We start from the raw sequence: 22825 nt of genomic DNA, 5'->3' as shown, positions 1-22825 counted from the left end.
AAATTCACTAGCTTCTCTCACCTTTGTAACGGAAAACTTGCATTTCTCAAAAGTCTGCAACTCCGGTAACAAATATGTTCTCTGGGCCTGAAAGTTTTGTGTATTTTGGTGATTACAATAAGATGTTACCTGGGCTAAAATTATAGCATTTTTAAACGTTTTGAAATAATTATGAGCATGGTAATCCTGTGTCATATTATAGGAGAAATGAATGATGACATGTGGGACTGACACTCCATCTCCAGTGCACATGTTTGCTCAGTCTACCCTCCCCAGGTAGCTTCTAAAACTGTTAATACTTTCTGGCCGAAAAATTTTTATTCAAAGAGCGCTTTCTCGTACCTAAGGTTTCTTCAATGTTTAACGCAATTTAATTTTATTATATAAATGATATTGATTTATATATCTGTATTAGCTACCACTAACTCAACAATATGATTTTCCTGTGTTGTCTTCATAATATATTGATGATTTGGTTTCTGCATTATTTCAAGTTTCTGTGATAATAATATCAAATATGTTTGGTCACACAGGTAGCAGGGATCAGCCACTGGCTACCACAGTACTGATACCACTCTACCATCGGTTGTCTGTGTTGGTTGGTCCGAGAGCTCACATGCTGCCACATGAGCACCATGACCAACCGACTATCAGCAACACTCATGCTGCATTTTGGTCATGGATTTTCATTAAATCCTGCCACATACTTCAATTATGCCTAATTTACAATTATGAAAAAAAAAAGTTTGAATGATCCCCAAGCTGTTAATGATCATATATTCACATTACAACTCATGAGTGTCATTACTTTATAGGATATAAATAGTGTTATGCATATTCTTATTTGGCATGACATGGACATTTGAGAATGGACATAACATACTTTTTCTTGGAATAGCAAATTTCTTTGTATAGAATATTTCATGGAATAATGTTCTATAAAACAGTAATTTGGTTTTAGTCATTCCATCCAGGTTTGTTGTGAAACAACAACAACACTCACTCACTGAGCACTCAAGAGCATTTAGCACTCATGGCTAATTTTTACTTTACAGTAATATCTGTACAATTTAAAATTTCCTAAAGAGTTCTGCAGACAGATGAAAATCTGTATCTAAAAAAAGTCAAACTTCATGTGTTTTTACCTATGTTATCTACGATTTATGACGAGTTGGAAATTATTTTTAACATTACTAAAATACACATATATGTAAAAGTCGCGCTATTTTTTGTATTTTAGTTAGATTAAAATATAATGTAATTCGCGGTGCATTCACATAATATATGGTTTCTAAATGCACAGCTAATGTAATCAATACAGCATAAGTGTGAAGTACAATTACAGCTAGTTCCTCTATTGTTCTCTTTCATAAATATAAATTTATTCACAGGTGTTCCTGAATGTATTACAACATGAACATGAAACAATCAAAGATCTGCCAGACCTTGACAGAGGTGTTCACCACCTCATATCCACCATAAAAGGTGAGAAGCCTTGGCTAGCACGCTCGCCTAGAAACGAGTCAGTGATGAGTCTGACAAAGCTCATGGTCCAAGCTGCTCGTGCCAATTGTACATTGACTTGCAGCTTCCTCTACCTGGCTGGTGCTCAGGCTTCTTTGTGTTCCAAGACCAGTGTGAGTCCTCTTCACGCTGCACTGGAGACTAAGCACTGGAAGTTGGCTGGACAGATGGTGAAGACCATGAGAGGCTGTCTGTATGTCGCTGACTCCACAGGTCGACTGCCCACAACCCTCCTGCCTTCAGACAACCGCCAGTCCCTTGAAATGGTCAGTGACGCTCACGGCTGTACATTTCAACAGAAGTAGTCAAAAGAAGCTTAACCGTTGTCAAATTTAGGAAGTTCGATAATATGAATATATTCTTAGTCTGTTATAAACAAAAATAAGTTAAAAAGATGCAAAAATAACATTTTCCATGACATAGTCAAACATGCTAAAAAGCATGATTAATGATTAAATAATTAATATTATATAATGTTAATTATTATATATGATTAATTATTATATATTGTAAATTATTATTATTACACACACACACACACACATATATATATATAATATATATATATAATATATATATATAATATATATATATAATATATATATATATAATATATATATATATAATATATATATATATATAATATATATATATATAATATATATATATATATATAATATATATATATATAATATATATATATATATAATATATATATATAATATATATATATATAATATATATATATATATAATATATATATATATATATAATATATATATATAATATATATATATATATAATATATATATATATATATATATATATATATATATATATATAATATATATATATAATATATATATATATATATATATATATATATATATATATATATATATATATATATATGTCGTACCTAGTAGCCAGAACTCACTTCTTGGCCTACTATGCAAGGCTCTCGTCTTACTTAACTAAGTTAGCAAGGACTCTGTTGTTTCTGGCTAAGTGTAAACATTTTGGCCTATTATGCAAAAAATCATACTGTTTTTTTGGCCAAGAATGCAAACTGGCGATTGTTTATTTGTTTATCACATGGTCACTGTAAAGTAAGATGTTGTCCATTGAATGTAGGAAGATATTTAGATAAAAATGTCAAATGGGGACGATGTACAGATTAATAATGGCCTTAGGAATTGTTTGTACTAGAAATCAGTAGCACGTGGAGCGATATGGTGCTTGAACACTTAGCCGGCATACACTATTATTTAAAACAATTTTGTGTTTATAGAGAGAAAGAGAGAGAGATAGATTAATAGTTCTCAACTCCTTAAAACATACATAACTGAAACATGCTCATGTCTGAACATTTTGTCCTGCCTCAAAATCACATTGAACAAATAATGTCTTATCCCAGGCCAGCATCCTCTCCGATAAGGATCCTTGGTGGCTCGACCACCAGAAGTTACATCCTGTATACCACTACATTCTCATTTGAACCTAATAGTACTTACCTAACCTAACTTTTTATATAGTCTGTATACGGTAGCTTATTACGAAGCGATAAGCACCCTCCCCTAGGATAGGTTAGGTTAGGTTCCCTAGGTTCAACGCAACCCCCTGTCCCATCATGCCTGGAGGAGACAGCTGGTTGCCCGGAGTAGATGGTAGCAGTGTCAGCTGAATTATATAAATATCAAGTAGTCGCAGGCTACTCTCACATTTTACATCCACTGACGGCCAACCAACACACGCTTCGCTACTCTTCCATCAAATAGAAATTTAGTAGCCACATTCTTACTAATATTTGGAATATTCAGGTGTACAAAGCTTTTAAAACCATGGTATCATTATTTCCCTTTAAATCTTTTACATCTTCGATTATATCAAGTTCCCAAATAAACAAATATGTAGACAAATATTGTTCAGTTGATATAAATATTACATTAGAACCATCTATAATTAAATTAATACCAATTATACACAAAATTGTAAATGTTTATGCTATTAAAATATGGATGGGATCTACTCAAGAAGGATATCCTGCGGCATCCCAATTACAATTTATACTGCGAGTCGTAGTTAGGGAGGATGAAAATCATTGTTCTTATATGTTTGTGGAACTCTTCTCTAACATTGACCAAAGAAGCATCATGTTCTGTGAACATAATTTCAGGCCGGATTACTTAATATTGCCTATCAAGGGATATAGGTCCTACGCCAAAGATCCTTCCATATTTCTAATGATGATACAAGCTTCCAATCAGGAACGAGAAGCTCTGAGAGAGATGATGATAGCAGACGGAATATCGATTCCATCGTCATGTAGCAAAGTTGATCAGGCAGCGCTGAAAAAGCTTATGTCTATAAAACAATATTTGAATCGGCATTATTATTTCAGGCACATGATGTTTAAAAATATACGTTGGGAATTAACCCGAGATGTGAGAGCTTACGAAGCATGGTCGAAAAATGAAAAATGGCTTAACTTCATTGATCGCAGGATGGAACAACATAAACCCTATTGTTTAATAGAAAGTTGTCATAGCTACCCTCGTCAAGATATAATTTATAGGGACCCCAATTATGAACTTGAATGTAATTCTCCTTCTTTTAAGGTACCCGAATATTGTAAATGGCCTGAAAATTATACATTTCGGGTTTTCAGTGATGGTGATGAAAAGTGTGATGATATATGTTATATTACGCTACGAAACCTTGACCGAATTTATCATTTAAATTCGGCGAAGGGGGAATTAATTGCTCGAATAGTGGTGAAAGAATACGGATCATTTTATGTAGAAAAGGTAAAACACGTACTTTTCATAACCCGAAATCCCCATCTCTTTATGGACATCATTCAAATGGGAGAAAAGGAAGAAATCTGTCGTTTTATTATAGAAGACGAAGGTTTATCATCATCATCATCACCACCACCTCCTTGTAAAAACACCTACAAGCCAAATAGTTTGCAGGCAATGTGCGTCAATCAATTTGTGAATTCCTTTTTGGATACTACTAGAATGGGATATTGGACCGTGGCCTACTTACGTAGAGCAATCAACACTAACCGTAATATTCCTTCTTTTTTAAAACCCCAATTAATCAACGAAGTTCAACGGAATCTAATGATTAGATCGTGGGAAAGAGCAGTGGCAGAAGAACCAACTATTGGACTTTTATTTTTTTAAGAACAAATTCAATGAAATTGTTTTTTACTGAATTGAAAATATTTGTTTATTATTCTTCTAATAAATAAATCTAAAGTTGGGAGCAAATAATGAAAAAACATTGATGAATCTTAATAATGTAATAATGCCCAACCAATTAATTCACATATCAATCTTTACATTAGAAAGGGAACTTGAGTGACTGACTGGACTGTGGCCGATGGTAAATTTAACCAGTTCAGTTATCATTTTCTGCACTTCAGAGTTACGTACTTCTTCCGTTAGTCGCAAGGCAACATTTTGTAAATGATCCACACTATCTTGAAGCCTCGACAATTTAGTTAGCACCTCAATAACAGTTATATGGGTGGTTAATTCATATTGGGGATATTTACTCAAATCTATTGAAGGTTTCGGTAATCTACCTTTGGTTTCCAGGTAATCAAGAGCTTTAAAAATAGAAGTAACGTATTCATCTTTCGTTTTGTATTTATCATCACGATCCATACTATTTGGATAAATAAATTCTTCTAATCCATGTGGCCAACTGTACCTGTCACCATTATTAAATGATGCTAATATTTTTTGGGTAGCTAGGAGTTCATCATTTGAATAAAAGGTTACTAAAATCTTTCTAAGTTTTGCAGCATCATACTCTTTTCTAAAGAATAAAATATAGTTGATAATTTCATTTACTGACGACGTCATTATGTATTCGTTTTTGGTAAATGAATGGAATAGTTAAGTGAAATTCTAAATTTTTATTACTTATATACACTTCTTGCCCAAATTTTATTTCTAATTAGCACCGCCTTATAAGACAATATGCCGATTCCCAGCGAAAATGTAGTGTTTTTAGTAAAAGAAACTGCACAAAGAGAAGTCCAGCTGACCCATCCCCCTACGTAAATTTATGTGTTCTCCTTTTTGGTTGAATGGATGGATAGTTAGTGAAATTCTAAATTTTTATTACTTTTATACTTCTTGCTAATTAATTTGTGACAATAGTTACTGAAAACTTTGTTTTCATTGAATCTGTACTTATTTTTTTGTTCTTACTCATTGCACATAAAGGGTTTTTTTTTGGCTTGAATGTACTCACAAATAGTTGATCAGTTAACATTTTTACCTCATTTGTTTTTTTTTTTTAATTTCATTTAACAATTCCAAGGTTATATATATTATATAGAAATAGAAATTTAGTAGCCACATTCCTACTAACATTTGGAATATTCAGCTGCACAAACTTTTTAAAACCATGGTATCCATGTTTCCCTTTAAATCTTTTACATCTTCGATTACATCAAGTTCCCAAATAAAAAAATATGTAGACAAATATTGTTCAGTTGATGTAAATATTACATTAGAACCATCTATAATTAAATTAAGATCATCAAACCACAAAATTGTAAATGTTTATGCTATAAATATATTGATGGGTTCTACTCAAGAAGGATATCCTGCGGCATCCCAATTACAATTTATACTGCGAGTCGCAGTTAGGGAGGATGAAAATTATTGTTCTTATGTGTTTGTAGAATTCTTCTCTAACATTGACCAAAGAAGCATCATGTTCTGTGAACATAATTTCAAGTACCCCCATGATCCGGATTACTTAATAGTGCCTATCAAGGGATATAGGTCCTACGCCAAAGATCCTTCCATATTTCTGATGATGATACAAGCTTCCAATCAGGAACGAGAAGCTCTGAGAGAGATAATGATAGCAGACGGAATATCGATTCCATCGCTATGTAGCAAAGTTGATCAGGGTGCGCTGAAAAGGCTTATGTCCCTCAAACAATATTTGAATCGACATTATTATTTTAGGTACATGATGTTTAAAAATATACGTTGGGAATTAACCCGAGATGTGAGAGCTTACGAAGCATGGTTGAAAAATACAAAATGGCTAAACTACGTTTTTCACAGGATGGAACAACATAAACCCTATTGTTTATATATAAAACAAAGTCATAGCTACCCTCGTCAAGATATAATTTATAGGGACCCCAACCATAAACTTGAATCTAATTCTTATTTTTGGGGGGTACCCGAATATCGTAAAAAATGGTCTGAAAATTATATAATTCGGGTTTTCAGTGATGGTGATGAAAAGTGTGATGATATATGTGATATTACGCTAGGAAACCTTGACCGAATTTATCATTTAAATTTGGCGAAGGGGGAATTAATTGCTCGAATAGTGGTGAAAGAATACGGATCATTTTATGTAGAAAAGGTAAAATGCGTACTTTTCATAACCCGAAATCCCCATCTCTTTATGGACCTCATTCAAATGGGAGAAAAGGAAGAAATCTGTCGTTTTATTATAGAAGACGAAGGTTTATCATCATCATCATCACCACCACCTCCATATAAAAACACCTACAACCCAAATAGTTTGCAGGCAATGTGCGTCAATCAATTTGTGAATTCCTTTTTGGATACTACTAGAATGGGATATTGGACCGTGGCCTACTTACGTAGAGCAATCAACACCAACCCTAACATTCCTGATTTTTTAAAACCCCAATTAATCAACGAAGTTCAACGGAATCTAATGATTAGATCGTGGGAAAGAGCAGTGGCAGATGAAACAACTACTGAACTTTTATTTAAATAAGAACAAATTCAATGAAATTGTTTTTTACTGAATTGAAAATATTTGTTTACTATTCTTCTAATAAATAAATCTAAAGTTGGGATTAAATGCTAAAAAAAACATTGATGAATCTTAATAATGTAATAATGCCCAACCAATTAATTCACATATCAATCTTTACATTAGAAAGGGAACTTGAGTGACTGACTGGACTGTGGCCGATGGTAAATTTAACCAGTTCAGTTATCATTTTCTGCACTTCAGAGTTACGTACTTCTTCCGTTAGTCGCAAGGCAACATTTTGTAAATGATCCACAATATCTTGAAGCCTCGACAATTTAGTTAGCACCTCAATAACAGTTATATGGGTGGTTAATTCATATTGGGGATATTTACTCAAATCTATTGAAGGTTTCGGTAATCTACCTTCGGTTTCCAGGTAATCAAGAGCTTTAAAAATAGAAGTAACGTATTCATCTTTCGTTGTGTATTTATCCTTGTAATCCATCATATCTGGATAAATAAATTCTTCTAATCCATGTGGCCAACTGTACCTGTCACCATTATTAAATGATGCTAATATTTTTTTGGTAGCTAGGAGTTCATCATTTGAATAAAAGGTTACTAAAATCTTTCTAAGTTTTGCAGCATCATACTCTTTTCTAAAGAATAAAATATAGTTGATAATTTCATTTACTGACGACGTCATTATGTATTCGTTTTTGGTAAATGAATGGAATAGTTAAGTGAAATTCTAAATTTTTATTACTTATATACTTCTTACCAAAATTTTATTTCTAATTAGCGACAATAGTCTCTGCAAACTTGTACATTTTAATAATGATTAGTTCCCCTTTTTATACCATTCTACTTAATACTAAATAGCCGCAATTTTGGTTATCTCAATATTTTATTGAGTATACTCTTGGTCTTCAATAGTTTCATCTTTAACACAATATAAAAAAAAATACAACTGTCTTCATCACAAGTATGGCCTTTTTTTGTTGCTGAGTGACTTCACAAATGTTCAGCCTGGTTGATTCTCTGACTGAATTCTTCACCACACATATTTGGGATATAGGTTTCATGGCTACTGAATATATTTTATTATATTATTTCCACAAATCAATTTATTGTATTATCTTACCCCAACCAAAATTTGCCCAGACTTTATTTATTAAAAAAAAAACTCAAATAGACAAACCGATAAAATAAAATTGACCTCTCCACCTCAATACAAAACAAAAAAGGATGGTAGATAATGATTTTTTTTAACAAATCTGGGCAATTAATTAACAATTTTGTGCATTTTTGATTATTTCTTTTACAAAATACAGTGATGATTAACACAGGATAAAAGTTGACAATGGCATAGTAATGGTTTCAGATATCTATTATTCCAACTAAATAATTGAGTCTTATTAATTTTATGGGTAATAATTCTTGCAATGGATTTATCAAAGTCATTTCTAGACAAATTTTGGTCAATTGTTCCAAATTTGGTGGCTACATGAATATAACTCTCTTCAATGTGTTCTAGTTTTTGGTAAATGAATTGTTTGATAGTGAAATTCTAAATTTTTATTACTTTTATACTTCTTGCTAATTTATTTTTCCTAATTTGTGACAATAGTTGCTGAAAACTTGATTCTTGTTGAATCTGTAATTAAATTTTTTTGCTTTAATATACTCACAAAGAGTTGATCAGCTAACATTTTTACTTCATTTTTTTTTCTTCTAAAGTTATATATATAGAAATAGAAATTTAGTAGCCACACTCCTACTAACATTCTGAATATTCAGCTGCACAAAGCTTTTAAAAAACCATTTTATCAATGTTTCCCTTTAAATCTTTTATATCTTCGATAACATCAAGTTCCCAAATAGAAGAATATTTAGACAGAGATAAGTCTTATCTTATAAATATTACTTTAGAACCATGTATAATTAAATTATGGCTATACCCAATTATAATTGTAAATGTTTATGCTATAAAAATATGGATGGGATCTACTCAAGAAGGATATCCTGCGGCCTCCCAATTACAATTTATACTGCGAGTCGCAGTTAGGGATCATGTAAAATATTGTTCTTATATGTTTGTGGAACTCTTCTTTAACATTGACCAAAGAAGCATCATGTTCTGTGAACATAATTTCGAGCTCCCCAAGTATCATTACTTAAAATTGCCTATGACGGGATATAGGTCTTACGCCAAAGATCCTTCCATATTTCTGATGATGATACAAGCATCCAATCAGGAACGAGAAGCTCTGAGAGAGATAATGATAGCAGACGGAATATCGATTCCATCGCCATGTAGCAAAGTTGATCAGGGTGCGCTGAAAAAGCTTATGTCCCTCAAACAATATTTGAATCGGCATTATTATTTTAGGTACATGATGTTTAAAAATATACGTTGGGAATTAACCCGAGATTTGAGAGCTTACGAAGCATGGTTTAAAAATGAAAAATGGCTAAACTACGTTTTTCACAGGATGGAACAACATAAACCCTATTGTTTACATATAGAACGTTATCGTAGCGACCCTCGTCAAGATATAATTTATAGGGACCCCAACCATAAACTTGAATCTAATTCTTCTTTTTGGGGGGTACCCGAATATCGTGATAAATGGTCTGAAAATTATATATTTCGGGTTTTCAGTGATGGTGATGAAAAGTGTGATGATATATGTGATATTGCGCTAGGAAACCTTGACCGAATTTATCATTTAAATTTGGCGAAGAGCGAATTAATTGCTCGAATAGTGGTGAAAGAATACGGATCATTTTATGTAGAAAAGGTAAAATGCGTACTTTTCATAACCCGAAATCCCCATCTCTTTATGGACCTCATTCAAACGGGAGAGAAGGAAGAAATCTGTCGTTTTATTATAGAAGACGAAGGTTTATCATCATCATCATCACCACCACCTCCATATAAAAACACCTACAACCCAAATAGTTTGCAGGCAATGTGCGTCAATCAATTTGTGAATTCCTTTTTGGATACTACTAGAATGGGATATTGGACCGTGGCCTACTTACGTAGAGCAATCAACACCAACCCTAACATTCCTGATTTTTTAAAACCCCAATTAATCAACGAAGTTCAACGGAATCTAATGATTAGATCGTGGGAAAGAGCAGTGGCAGATGAACCAACTACTGAACTTTTATTTTTTTAAGAACAAATTCAATGAAAATGTTTTTTACTGAATTGAAAATATTTGTTTATTATTCTTATAATAAATAAATCTAAAGTTGGGATTAAATAATGAAAAAACATTGATGAATCTTAATAATGTAATAATGCCCAACCAATTAATTCACATATCAATCTTTACATTAGAAAGGGAACTTAAGTGACTGACTGGACTCTGGCCGATGGTAGATTTAACCAGTTCAGTTATCATTTTCTCCACTTCAGAGTTACGTACTTCTTCCGTTAGTCGCAAGGCAACATTTTGTAAATGATCCACACTATCTTGAAGCCTCGATAATTTAGTTAGCACCTCAATAACAGTTATATGGGTGGTTAATTCATATTGGGGATATTTAGCTCAATTCTATTGAAGGTTTCGGTAATCTACCTTCGGTTTCCAGGTAATCAAGAGCTTTAAAAATAGAAGTAATGTATTCAGTCTTTCGTTTTGTATTTATCATCACTGTAATCCATACTATCTGGATAATTAAATTCGTCTAATTCATATGGCCACTGTACTGTCATCATTATTACATGATTCTACTATTTTTTTGGTAGCTTAGGAGTTCATCATTTGAATAAAAGGTTCACTAAAATCTTTCTAAGTTTTGCAGTATCATACTTTTTTCTAAAGAATAAAATATAGTTGATCATTTCATTTACTGACGACGTCATTATGTATTCGTTTTTGGTAAATGAATGGAATAGTTAAGTGAAATTCTAAATTTTTATTACTTATATACACTTCTTGCCCAAATTTTATTTCTAATTAGCACCGCCTTATAAGACAATATGCCGATTCCCAGCGAAAATGTAGTGTTTTTAGTAAAAGAAACTGCACAAAGAGAAGTCCAGCTGACCCATCCCCCTACGTAAATTTATGTGTTCCCATTTATCATTTAAATTCGGCGAAGAGCGAATTAATTGCTCGAATAGTGGCAAAAGAATATGGATTATTTTATATACAAAAGGTTTATCATCACCACCACCACCACCACCACCACCATCACCACGTAAAAACACCTACAACCCATATAGTTTGCAGGCAATGTGCGTCAATCAATTTGTGAAGTCCTTTTTGGATACTACTAGAATGGGATATTGGATGGGAGCAAATGCTAAAAAAAACATTGATGAATCTAAATAATGTAATAATGCCCAATTAATTAATTCACATATCAATCTTTACATTAGATAGGGAACTTAAGTGACTGACTGGACTCTGGCCGATGATAGATTTAACCAGTTCAGTTATCATTTTCTGTATTTCAGAGTTACGTACTTCTTCCGTTAGTCGCAAGGCAACATGTTGTAAATGATCCACATTATCTTGAAGCCTCGACAATTTAGTTAGCACCTCAATACCAGTTATATGGGTGGTTAATTCATATTGGGGATATTTACTCAAATCTATTGAAGGTTTCGGTAATCTACCTTTGGTTTCCAGGTAATCAAGACCTTTTAAAATATAAGTAATGTGTTTCTCTTTCGTTTTGTATTCATAATCCATCATATCTGGATAATTAAATTCGTCTAATTCATATGGCCACTCATCACCATTATTACAGTGATGCCACTATTTTTTTGGTTGCTAGGAGTTCATCATTTGAATAAAAGGTTACTAAAATATTTTTAAGTTTTGTAGTATCATACTTTTTTCTAAAGAATAAAATAAAGTTGATCATTTCATTTACTGACGTCGTCATTATGTATTCGTTTTTGGTAAATGAATGAAATAGTTAAGTGAAATTCTAAATTTGTATTACTTTCTGGCCAAAATTTAATTTCTAATTAGCGACAATAGTTGCTGAAAACTTGTACTTTTGATAATGATTAGTTCCCCTTTTTATACCCTTCGACTTAATACTAAATAACCGCAATTTTTGTTATCTCAATATTTTATTGAGAATGCTCTTGGTCTTCTTTCATCTTTAACATAATATAAAAAAAATACAACTGTCTTCATCACACATATGGACTTTTTTTGTTGCTGAGTGACTTCAAATATTCAGCCTGGTTGATTCTCTGACTGAATTCTTCACCACATATATTTATGAACAGTCAGTAGGTGTACGCAAACCAAAGTAATGGTTGAATCTGGATATAGGTTTTTTTTTTGGTTCCCTCTGTAGTTCAATTTTCTCACACACCTCCCTTATATGTTTAAATGATTTTCACTGATATGGGTTCCTTAATAGGCGTTGGTGGTGATTGATTAAGAGAAAGTGGGGTTCTATGTGGCAACTACTTCATCTTGTAGTGTCAGTCTTGGGGATAAAACGAAGGTGGGGGGGAGAGGGGTTTATGATGGTGATAGTAGTGACGGCAGAGGCACTGAAGTTGAGGCAGCAGCCACTTCAAATTTTTTTATCTTCGTCTGGAAACAAAAATGATGATAGTAGGGGTGACGGGATTCACTTAGTTTACGCAGATGTTCCAGTGGACCACCACTGTTAAATAGTAGATGTATTATAAATATGCTAACCTTTAAATTCACTTTTTTTGGCCTAACTTCTTCGTCTCTCTCTCTCTCTCTCTCTCTCTCTCTCTCTCTCTCTCTCTCTCTCTCTCTCTCTCTCTCTTTCTCTCCGAATTTCATTAACTTTCTGCAGCCCACAAGTTAAGGGAAAGGGGGAGTTGATGATGAAGGTAGTGGTGGTTGTTCTTCTTCAACGATCCTGGAGAAGAAATTGCAGGTGCTGCCTCCATACCGGACAAGTCCAACTGACACTGATATGTATCAGTTGACAGCACCCTATGTCATCACCTTCCTTCCCCCCCCCCCCATCTCAACATAAACAATGGGTCAAGTCATTTTTAATCGACCAATTACTGACCGACCCACTTTCTTTACTAAAACGGCAGTTGATCAGCAAACATTTTTACCTCATTTTTTTTTTCACATGATTCATGCTATTATTGACTAATTGAAGAATATCATTGTATACTAATTTATATTATTAATATGTGTATATTAATTTTATTTAACAGCTCTAAAGTTATATGAATAGAAATATAAATTTAGTAACCACACTCCTACTAACATTCGGAATATTCAGTTGCACAAAGCTTTTAAAACCATGGTATCCATATTTCCCTTGAAATCTTTTACATCTTCGATTACATCATATTCCCAAATAATGAAATATATCAGCAAATATGGTTCATATGGTACAGATATTATTTTAGAACCATTTATAAATCTAATAGAATTTAAACCCCAAATTGTAAATGTTTATGCTATAAAAATATGGATGGGATCTACACAAGAAGGATATCCTGCGGCATCCCAATTACAATTTATACTGCGAGTCGCAAATGAGGAGGATGGAAAATTTTATTGTTCCTATAGGTTTTTGGAAATCTTCTCTAACATTGACCAAAGAAGCATCATGTTCTGTGAACATAATTTCAAGTATCCCCATGATCCGGATTACTTAATAGTGCCTATCGCGGGATATAGGTCCTACGCCAAAGATCCTTCCATATTTCTGATGATGATACAAGCTTCCAATCAGGAACGAGAAGCTCTGAGAGAGATGATGATAGCAGACGGAATATCGATTCCATCGTCATTTTAGTAAAGTTGATCAGGCTGCGCTCAAAAGGCTTATGTCCCTCAAACAATATTTCAATCGGCATTATTATTTTAGGTATATGATGTTTAAAAATATACGTTGGGAATTAACCCGAGATGTGAGAGATTACGAAGCATGGTTGAAAAATAAAAAATGGCTTAACTACGTTTATCGCAGGATGAAACAACATAGACCGTATTGTTTACATGATGGATCTTTTTATAACGAGCCTCGTCAAGATATAATTTATAGGGACCCCAACTATGAAATTAGATCTCATTTGGGGGTACCCAAATATTGTAATGACTGGCGGGATAGAGATTCTATTTTTCGGGTTTTCAGTGATGGTGATAAAAAGTGTGATGATATATGTTGTATTAGACTAGGAAACCTTGACCGAATTTATCATTTAAATTCGGCGAAGAGCGAATTAATTGCTCGAATAGTGGCGAAAGAATACGGATCATTTTATGTAGAAAAGGTAAAAGGCGTACTTTTCATAACCCGAAATCCCCATCTCTTTATGGACCTCATTCAAACGGGAGAAAAGGAAGAAATCTGTCGTTTTATTATAGAAGACGAAGGTTTATCATCATCATCATCATCATCATCATCATCATCACCACCACCATCACCATGTAAAAACACCTACAGGCCAAATAGTTTGCAGGCAATGTGCGTCAATCAATTTGTGAATTCCTTTTTGGATATTAATAGAATAGGATATTGGAACGTGGCCTGCTTACGTAGAGCAATATACACCAACCCTAATATTCCTCATTTTTTTAAATGCCAAATAATCAACGAAGTTCAACGGAATCTAATGATTAGATCTTGGGAAAGAGCAGTAGCAGATGAAACAACTACTGAATTTCCGGTAGAAATTAATAATGGAGACAAATATTATCATGTATATGGTAGTATAATATATGGTTGGTAGTATAACACTGTAATTCAATCAAAACAATTTTTCAAAGAAAAACACCTGGCCTATTTGACGAATCTGGCCTTACAATATACAACTTCCACATATGAATTTAATCAGTTCCTAGAGACATGTTGTAGCAGTGCAGCCAAAGGAGAAGAAGAAGAAGAAGAAGAAGAAGAATAAACACAATTAGATAATCCCAATCCTAAGGTATTTATAATATATCTACCATTTAGTAGTCGAAGGGTATAAATAAGGGGAACTAATCATTATCAAAAGTACAAGTTTTCAGCAACTATTGTCGCTAATTAGAAATTAAATTTTGGCCAGAAGTATATAAGTAATAAAAATTTCGAATTTCACTTAACTATTCCATTCATTTACCAAAAACGAATACATAATGACGTCATCAGTAAATGAAATGATCAACTTTATTTTATTCTTTAGAAAAAAGTATGATAATAATACAAAACTTAGAAAGATTTTAGTAACCTTTTATTCAACTGATGAACTCATAGCAACCAAAAAAATTGTGGCATCATGTAATAATGGTGATAAGTGGCCATATGGATTAGACGAATTTAATTATCCAGATAGGATGGATTACATGGATCAATACACAATGAACCACGAATTAGTTACAGATATTTTTATAGGTCTTAATTACCTGGAAACCAAAGGTAGATTACCGAAACCTTCAATAGATTTTGCTAAATATCCCAAATATGAATTAACCACCCTTATAACTGGTATTGAGTTGCTAACTAAATTATCGAGGCTTCAAGATAGTGTGGATCATTTACAAAATGTTGCCTTGCGACTAACGGAAGAAGTACGTAAAACTCTGAAATACAGAAAATGATAACTGAACTGGTTAAATCTATCATCGGCCAGAATCCAGTCAGTCACTTAAGTTCCCTATCTAATGTAAAGAATGATATGTGAATTAATTGATTGGGCATTATTACATTATTAAGATTCATCAATAGTTTTTATTTATACTTTTAGTATTTACTTCCAACTTTAGATTTATTTATTTGAATAATAATAAACATATATATTTTATAACATAATCAATTCAGTAAAATAAAAGTCCAATAGTTGGTTCTTCTGCCACTGCTCTTTCCCACGATCTAATCATTAGATTCCGTTGAACTTCGTTGATTAATTGGCGTTTTAAAAAAGAAGGAATATTACGGTTGGTGTTGATTGCTGTACGTAAGCAGGCCACGGTCCAATTATTAATATCCAAAAAGGAATTCACAAATTGATTGACGCACATTGCCTGCAAACTATTTGGAGGTGGTGGTGATGATGATGATGATGATAAACCTTCGTCTTCTATAATAAAACGACAGATTTCTTCCTTTTCTCCCGTTTGAATGATGTCCATAAAGAGATGGGGATTTCGGGTTATGAAAAGTACGTGGTATACCATTTCTACATAAAATGATCCGTATTCTTTCACCACTATTCGAGCAATTAATTCGCTCTTCGCCGAATTTAAATGATAAATTCGGTCAAGATTTCGTAGCCTAATACAACATATATCATCACACTTTTCATCACCATCACTGAAAACCCGAAATGTATAATTTTTAGACCATTTATCACAATATTTGGGTAAAAAAAAAAAAGAATTACATTGACGTTCATAGTTGGGGTCCCTATAAATTATATCTTCACGAGGGTCGTTCCTCCCAATTTTTTTATGTAAACAATAGGGTCTATGTTGTTTCATCCTGTCATCAATGCAGGTAAGCCATTTTATATTTTTCAACCATGCTTCGTAAGCTCTCAAATCTCGGGTTAATTCCCAACGTATATTTTTAAACATCATGTGCCTGAAATAATAATACCGATTCAAATATTGTTTGAGGGACATAAGCCTTTTGACCGCAGCCTGATCAACTTTGCTACATGGCGATGGAATCGATATTCCGTCTGCTATCATCATCTCTCTCAGAGCTTCTCGTTCCTGATTGGAAGCTTGTATCATCATCAGAAATATGGAAGGATCTTTGGCGTAGGACCTATATCCCGTGATAGGCAATTTTAAGTCATAATGACAGGGGTCCTGGAAATTCTGTCCACAGAACATGATGCTTCTTTGGTCAATGTTAGAGAAGAGTTCCACAAACATATAAGAACAATATCTTTCATGCTCCTTAACTATGACTCGCAGTATAAATTGTAATTGGGATGCTGCAGGATATCCTTCTTGAGTAGATCCCATCCATATTTTTATAGCATAAACATTTACAATTACAATATTGTATCTAAGAAATGGCTTTAATTTAATTATACATGGTTCTAAAGTAATATTTAAAAGATAAGAATTATCTTTGTCTAAATATTCTTCTATTTGGGAACTTGATGTAATCGAAGATGAAAAAGATTTAAAGGGAAACATTGATAAAATGTTGTTTTAAAAGCTTTGTGCAGCTGAATATTCCGAATGTTAGTAGGAGTGTGGCTACTAAATTTCTATTTCTATATATATAACTTTAGAACTGTTAAATAAAATGAATATATGTATTAATAATATAAATTAGTCAATAATAGCATGAATCATGTAAAAAAAAAAATAGGTAAATTTGGCTAAATATCCACAATATAAATTAACTATCCATATAACTGTTATTAAGGTGCTAACAAACATAGTCCAGGTTATCTCGGGCTCTGTAGTGTGTTTGAAATAAAAGTTCAGTAGTTGTTTCATCTGCTACTGCTCTTTCCCATGATCTAATCATTAGATTCCGTTGAACTTCATTGATTATTTGGCGTTTTAAAAAATGAGGAATATTAGGGTTGGTGTTGATTGTTCTACGTAAGCAGGCCATGGTCCAATATCCCATTCTATTAATATCCAAAAAGGAATTCACAAATTGATTGACGCACATTGCCTGCAAACTATTTGGCTTGTAGGTGTTTTTACATGGAGGTGGTGGTGATGATGATGATGATGATGATGATAAACCTTCGTCTTCTATAATAAAACGACAGATTTCTTCCTTTTCCCCCGTTTGAATGAGGTCCATAAAGAGATGGGGATTTCGGGTTATGAAAAGTACGCGGTTTACCCTTTCTACATAAAAGGATCCATAGTCTTTCGCCACTATTCGAGCAATTAATTCTCTCTTCGCAGAATTTAAATGATAAATTCTGTCAAGCTTTCCTATGTTAATACAACATATATCATCACACTTTTTATCACCATCACTGAAAACCCGAAATGTATAATGTTTAGGCCACATATCACAATATTCGGGTACCATTAAATGAGATCTAATTTTATAGTTGGGGTCCCTATAAATTATATCTTCACGAGGGTGCTTACAACCAAATATTTTTTATGTAAACAATAGGGTCTATGTTGAATCATCCTGTGATTAACGTAGTTAAGCCATTTTTTATTTTTCAACCATACTTCGTAATATCTCAAATCTCGGGTTAATTCCCAACGTATATTTTTAAACATCATGTACCTAAAATAATAATGCCGATTCAAATATTTTTTGAGGGACATAAGCCTTTTCAGCGCACCCTGATCAACTTTGCTACATGGCGATGGAATCGATATTCCGTCTGCTATCATCATCTCTCTCACAGCTTCTCGTTCCTGATTGGAAGCTTGTATCATCATCAGAAATATGGAAGGATCTTTGGTGTAGGACCTATATCCCGTGATAGGCCATTTTAAGTAATTATCGTACTTAAAACTATGATCATAGAACATGATGCTTCTTTGGTCAATGTTAGAGAAGAGTTCCACAAACATATAAGAACAATATCTTTCATACTCCTTAACTACGACTCGCAGTATAAATTGTAATTGGGATGCCGCAGGATATCTTTTTCGAGTAGATCCCATCCATATTTTTATAGCATAAACATTTACAATTACAATATTGCGTTTAAGAAATGGCTTTAATTTAATTATACATGGTTCTAAAGTAATATTTATAAGATAAGACTTTTCTTTGTCTAAATATTTTTCTATTTGGGAACTTGATGTAATCGAAGATATAAAAGATTTAAAGGGAAACATTGATAAAATGGTTTTTTAAAAGCTTTGTGCAGCTGAATATTCAGAATGTTAGTATGAGTGTGGCTACTAAATTTCTATTTCTATATATATAACTTTAGAACTAGTTAAATAAAATTAATATACAAATATCCCCAATATAAATTAACTATCCATATAACTGTTATTAAGGTGCTAACTAAAGATAGTGTGGATCATTTACAAAATGTTACCTTGTGATTAATGGAAGAAGTAGGTAACTCTGAAGTGCAGAAAATGATAACTGAACTGGTTAAATCTACCATTGGCCAGAGTCCAGTCAGTCACTTAAGTTCCCTTTCTAATGGAAAGAAATATGTGAATTAATTGGTTGAGCATTATTACATTACTAAGATTCATCAATGGTTTTTATTTATACTTTTAGCATTTGCTCCCAACTTCAAGATTTATTTATTATAAGAATAATAAACAAGTATTTTATAACATAATCAATTCAGTAAAATAGTTTAAAATACTACACAGTGCTTTGTGTCTCTTACACAATCCCAATAAATATGTCACCACTGTTTTAGACACGTGAACGAGTTTCATTAAATAGCAGTGGTCGTCAGCGTCACTAAACCATACAAAATGTATGAATTGAGTTGCCCAATGCTCCTCAATGTGTGTATGTTACAAAAACCTGGTAACGTTGGTTGAGTGATTTTTTTCTACATAGGCTGGGAGGGATGAGAGTAGAAGGCAAGGAGGGAGATACTGCACATTACCTCACCCCTAACACCTCCCCACCTACCCACCTCCTTCCTTCTCTCCTGCTTGATACCTGCCTTCCTCAAGCATAATCAACCAGGCGGCGATGCGACCGTGTTTCCTCAAGACACGAACACTCGAGCAAAACACGTTGGCTTCTCCCGGTAAAAGGGCTTGCAAGTTTTTCAATTTCTTTCCAGTTTACTCCTGGAAAGGCTTAACTGATACTATCTGCGGGCAAAGCGTGTCTATCGCACACGCACACACGCACACGGGGAATTGATAAGGTAGAAAAGGATGAATTATTTAACATGGGTGGTACACATACAAGGGAAAACAGGTGGGTATTGAGTACCCACATGAGCCACAGGGACGTTAGAAAGAACTTTTTCAATGTCAGTAGTTAACGGATGGATTGCACTAGGCAGTGGTGTGGTGGAGGCTGACTCCATACACAGTTTCAAATGTAGATATGATAGAGCCCAATAGGCTCAGGAATCTGTACACCAGTTGATTGACAGTTGAGAGGCGGGACCAAAGAGTCAGAGCTCAACCCCCGCAAGGTAAGTAAAATTAGGCGAGTACACAGGGCCTGGCGGCTGAGTGGACAGCGCTCTAGGGTGGTAGTCCTAAGGGCCCGGGTTTGATCCCCAGAAAAAAAAGCAGAAACAAATGGTCATTTTCTTTCACCCTGGTGCTCCTATTCACCCGGTAGTAAATAGGGAACCACCACGGACAGGAGTACACATTCACCTCCCTACTGAGAGAGCGGGAAGATGCCCCCCCCCCCCTTCCCCTCCTTCCCTACTGTGAGAGCGGGAAGATGGCCCCCCCTCCCCTCCTTCCCTACTGTGAGAGCGGGAAGATGCCCCAGCGCCCTCATTTATTGTTCTTTAATGGTTCCCCATATTATGGCCAAAGAAGCATAATCCAAGTTTATAATAGGATCTTTTACTAAAGAAGCATAAAATAATGTATATATATCCAACTCATCAAGACATCCCTGCTGGCTCAAGTACTCCAGTGTGACCGCTATTTTTTCATCTATCAATTTATCCAGTTTTTGTGATTTAGCCATAAATGCAGCCTTGCTCCGTTCAGCTATATTATCATCTAATGTCAAATCTTCCACGGCTCTCTTCCAGGAACTAAAAATTGATATTTAAAGGAATCCGGGATCTAGAGGGTGGAAACCATTTCTTCGCACAGAGTGGCCGCTGTCCAACCCCATTCTGTTGTTCTAACATCCAAAAAATAACTTGTAACTGCCCGAGTACATATAGCTCGTAAACGATTGTCATATTTGTGCGGAGATGTTGATAAACCCTCGTCTCGAACGATAAAACTATAAATTTCATCCTTGTTCCCCGTTTGAATAATATCCACAAAGAGTTTGAGATCTCGGGTTAGAAAAAGAATACATTCAGATAGTACGTCGAATGGGGTGCTATAAGTTACTATGATCATTTCGAAATAAATTTTTCCATAATTTTTCACATGCATGCGTGCAATTAGTTCACCATATGAATTCACACATGGTTTCATGTTTCTTCCATCACCATCATCATGCCACCAGTTACCAAATTGATTCACATGATACACTCTGTCGACGTGATTTAATAAATGATCAGTACCACAAAAAATTTCAGAGTATTCTTCCTCACAATCGCTAAATACCCGATATGTGGTAGTAGTGTCCTTATTCCAAAGTATGGTGTAACCAATTTTCCCACAGTCATACATATGCCAAAGAGTATTGCGTCGTACGTTCTAAACGTCAATTTTTCCGTAATAACGTCGGAAATAACTCTGTATATATGACAACAAATATACACTCAATGGCAACCGTCTCCTAGCGGGGGTGGGAGAGGCAGCCAGCTACCAGTCACATGTTGTGTCCTGTTGAGAGTGGAGGGTGTTGATGCGCGCTCCATTTTTGCTCCTGGAATCTCGCTTTTGTAGCGTCTAGCGCACAATGACTATAAACGGAAGGGTCTGAATGCAAGAGTAGCCAATTTGACACGCGGTCGCCGTCGTTGGCTGGAAAGGAGAGACGCTGTAGCACAAGGGAGGTTATTATCAAGTGAAGATACAGGCGGCCTCCCCGCCTCAGCTGTGAGAGGCATGACACAGCAGCCACACCCCGCTTCGACCCTCCTCACACATCCTCAACCCCTCGATGTGTATGGAACGGCCACGACAGTGCCATCTACATCTGGTGTGGCAGTGCCATCTACATCTACTGCTGTGGCTGGTGTGACAGTGCCGTCTACAAGTCGAAGTCTGGTAATATGTATGTGCAGGATATTGCATACCTTGCTCAATGGATGCCTATCTACAAGGGTGCCAATTATGAACGAAATCGGTCGATGACACACTCGACTACAGGTGGCCGAACTTTGATCTTATTTTACTCAGGTAAGTAATTTACAACTTCAAGGTGTTTCTCAGCTTTCATTTATTAATCAATTTACATGCAAATTACACCTTATAGAGTTTGTGCTTCTACAAACCTATTGAGACATTTTAGTCCAAAGTCCATTTGTTGATTAAACATCAAATATTGTATATTTGGGGAAGGGTAACTTTGAATAATTATATTATTGCACTAAACACTTCTTTTGATAAAACTGATCAATAGAATCCTTTATTATGTGCTAAATTTAATATCTGATTGTTATAGAAATATTTTTGTTGACACATGTGTTCCCTGAAATTATTTGAAAATGTTGAAAATTCGTTGCATAATACGTTGTGTATTTTTTTTCTCCTTTTCTGTTTAGGGTGTGATGCTGAAACTTGGACCAGTTGCAGCTCTTTCTATAACCATTTCATAAATAAATTTATAAACAAATTGAACAACTTTTACTTTACCCCTTAATACTACTACTCATTTTTCAGTAAACATTATCTCTCTTTTTTTTTTACAATAATATGGAGGACTTTAGTGGTATGTAAAAAAAAAAATATTTCAATGTAAAATGTAAATCATATAGTTTATGTTAAATCAATGATTGGGGTACAAATTGTTTGTT

At 34.1% G+C, this 22825-nt stretch overlaps 1 protein-coding gene across 1 annotated transcript in view; it reads left to right on the top strand.

The window, feature by feature from the left end:
- LOC138366469 (ankyrin repeat and death domain-containing protein 1B-like) overlaps positions 1-1829 on the top strand; it is a 174390-nt gene extending 172561 nt beyond the window's left edge. Inside the window, exon 4 of the mRNA XM_069327520.1 lies at positions 1392-1829. Within this exon, the coding sequence (XP_069183621.1) occupies positions 1392-1829 (438 nt within the window). The remainder of the gene's footprint in view (positions 1-1391) is intronic.
- The last annotated feature ends 20996 nt before the right edge of the window (positions 1830-22825 follow it).

This window comes from Procambarus clarkii, chromosome 19 (assembly GCF_040958095.1).
Source record: "Procambarus clarkii isolate CNS0578487 chromosome 19, FALCON_Pclarkii_2.0, whole genome shotgun sequence".
Taxonomy (NCBI): domain Eukaryota; kingdom Metazoa; phylum Arthropoda; class Malacostraca; order Decapoda; family Cambaridae; genus Procambarus; species Procambarus clarkii.
The sequence above is the reverse complement of the archived record's forward strand: the minus strand, read 5'-3'. Positions and strand labels throughout refer to the sequence as shown.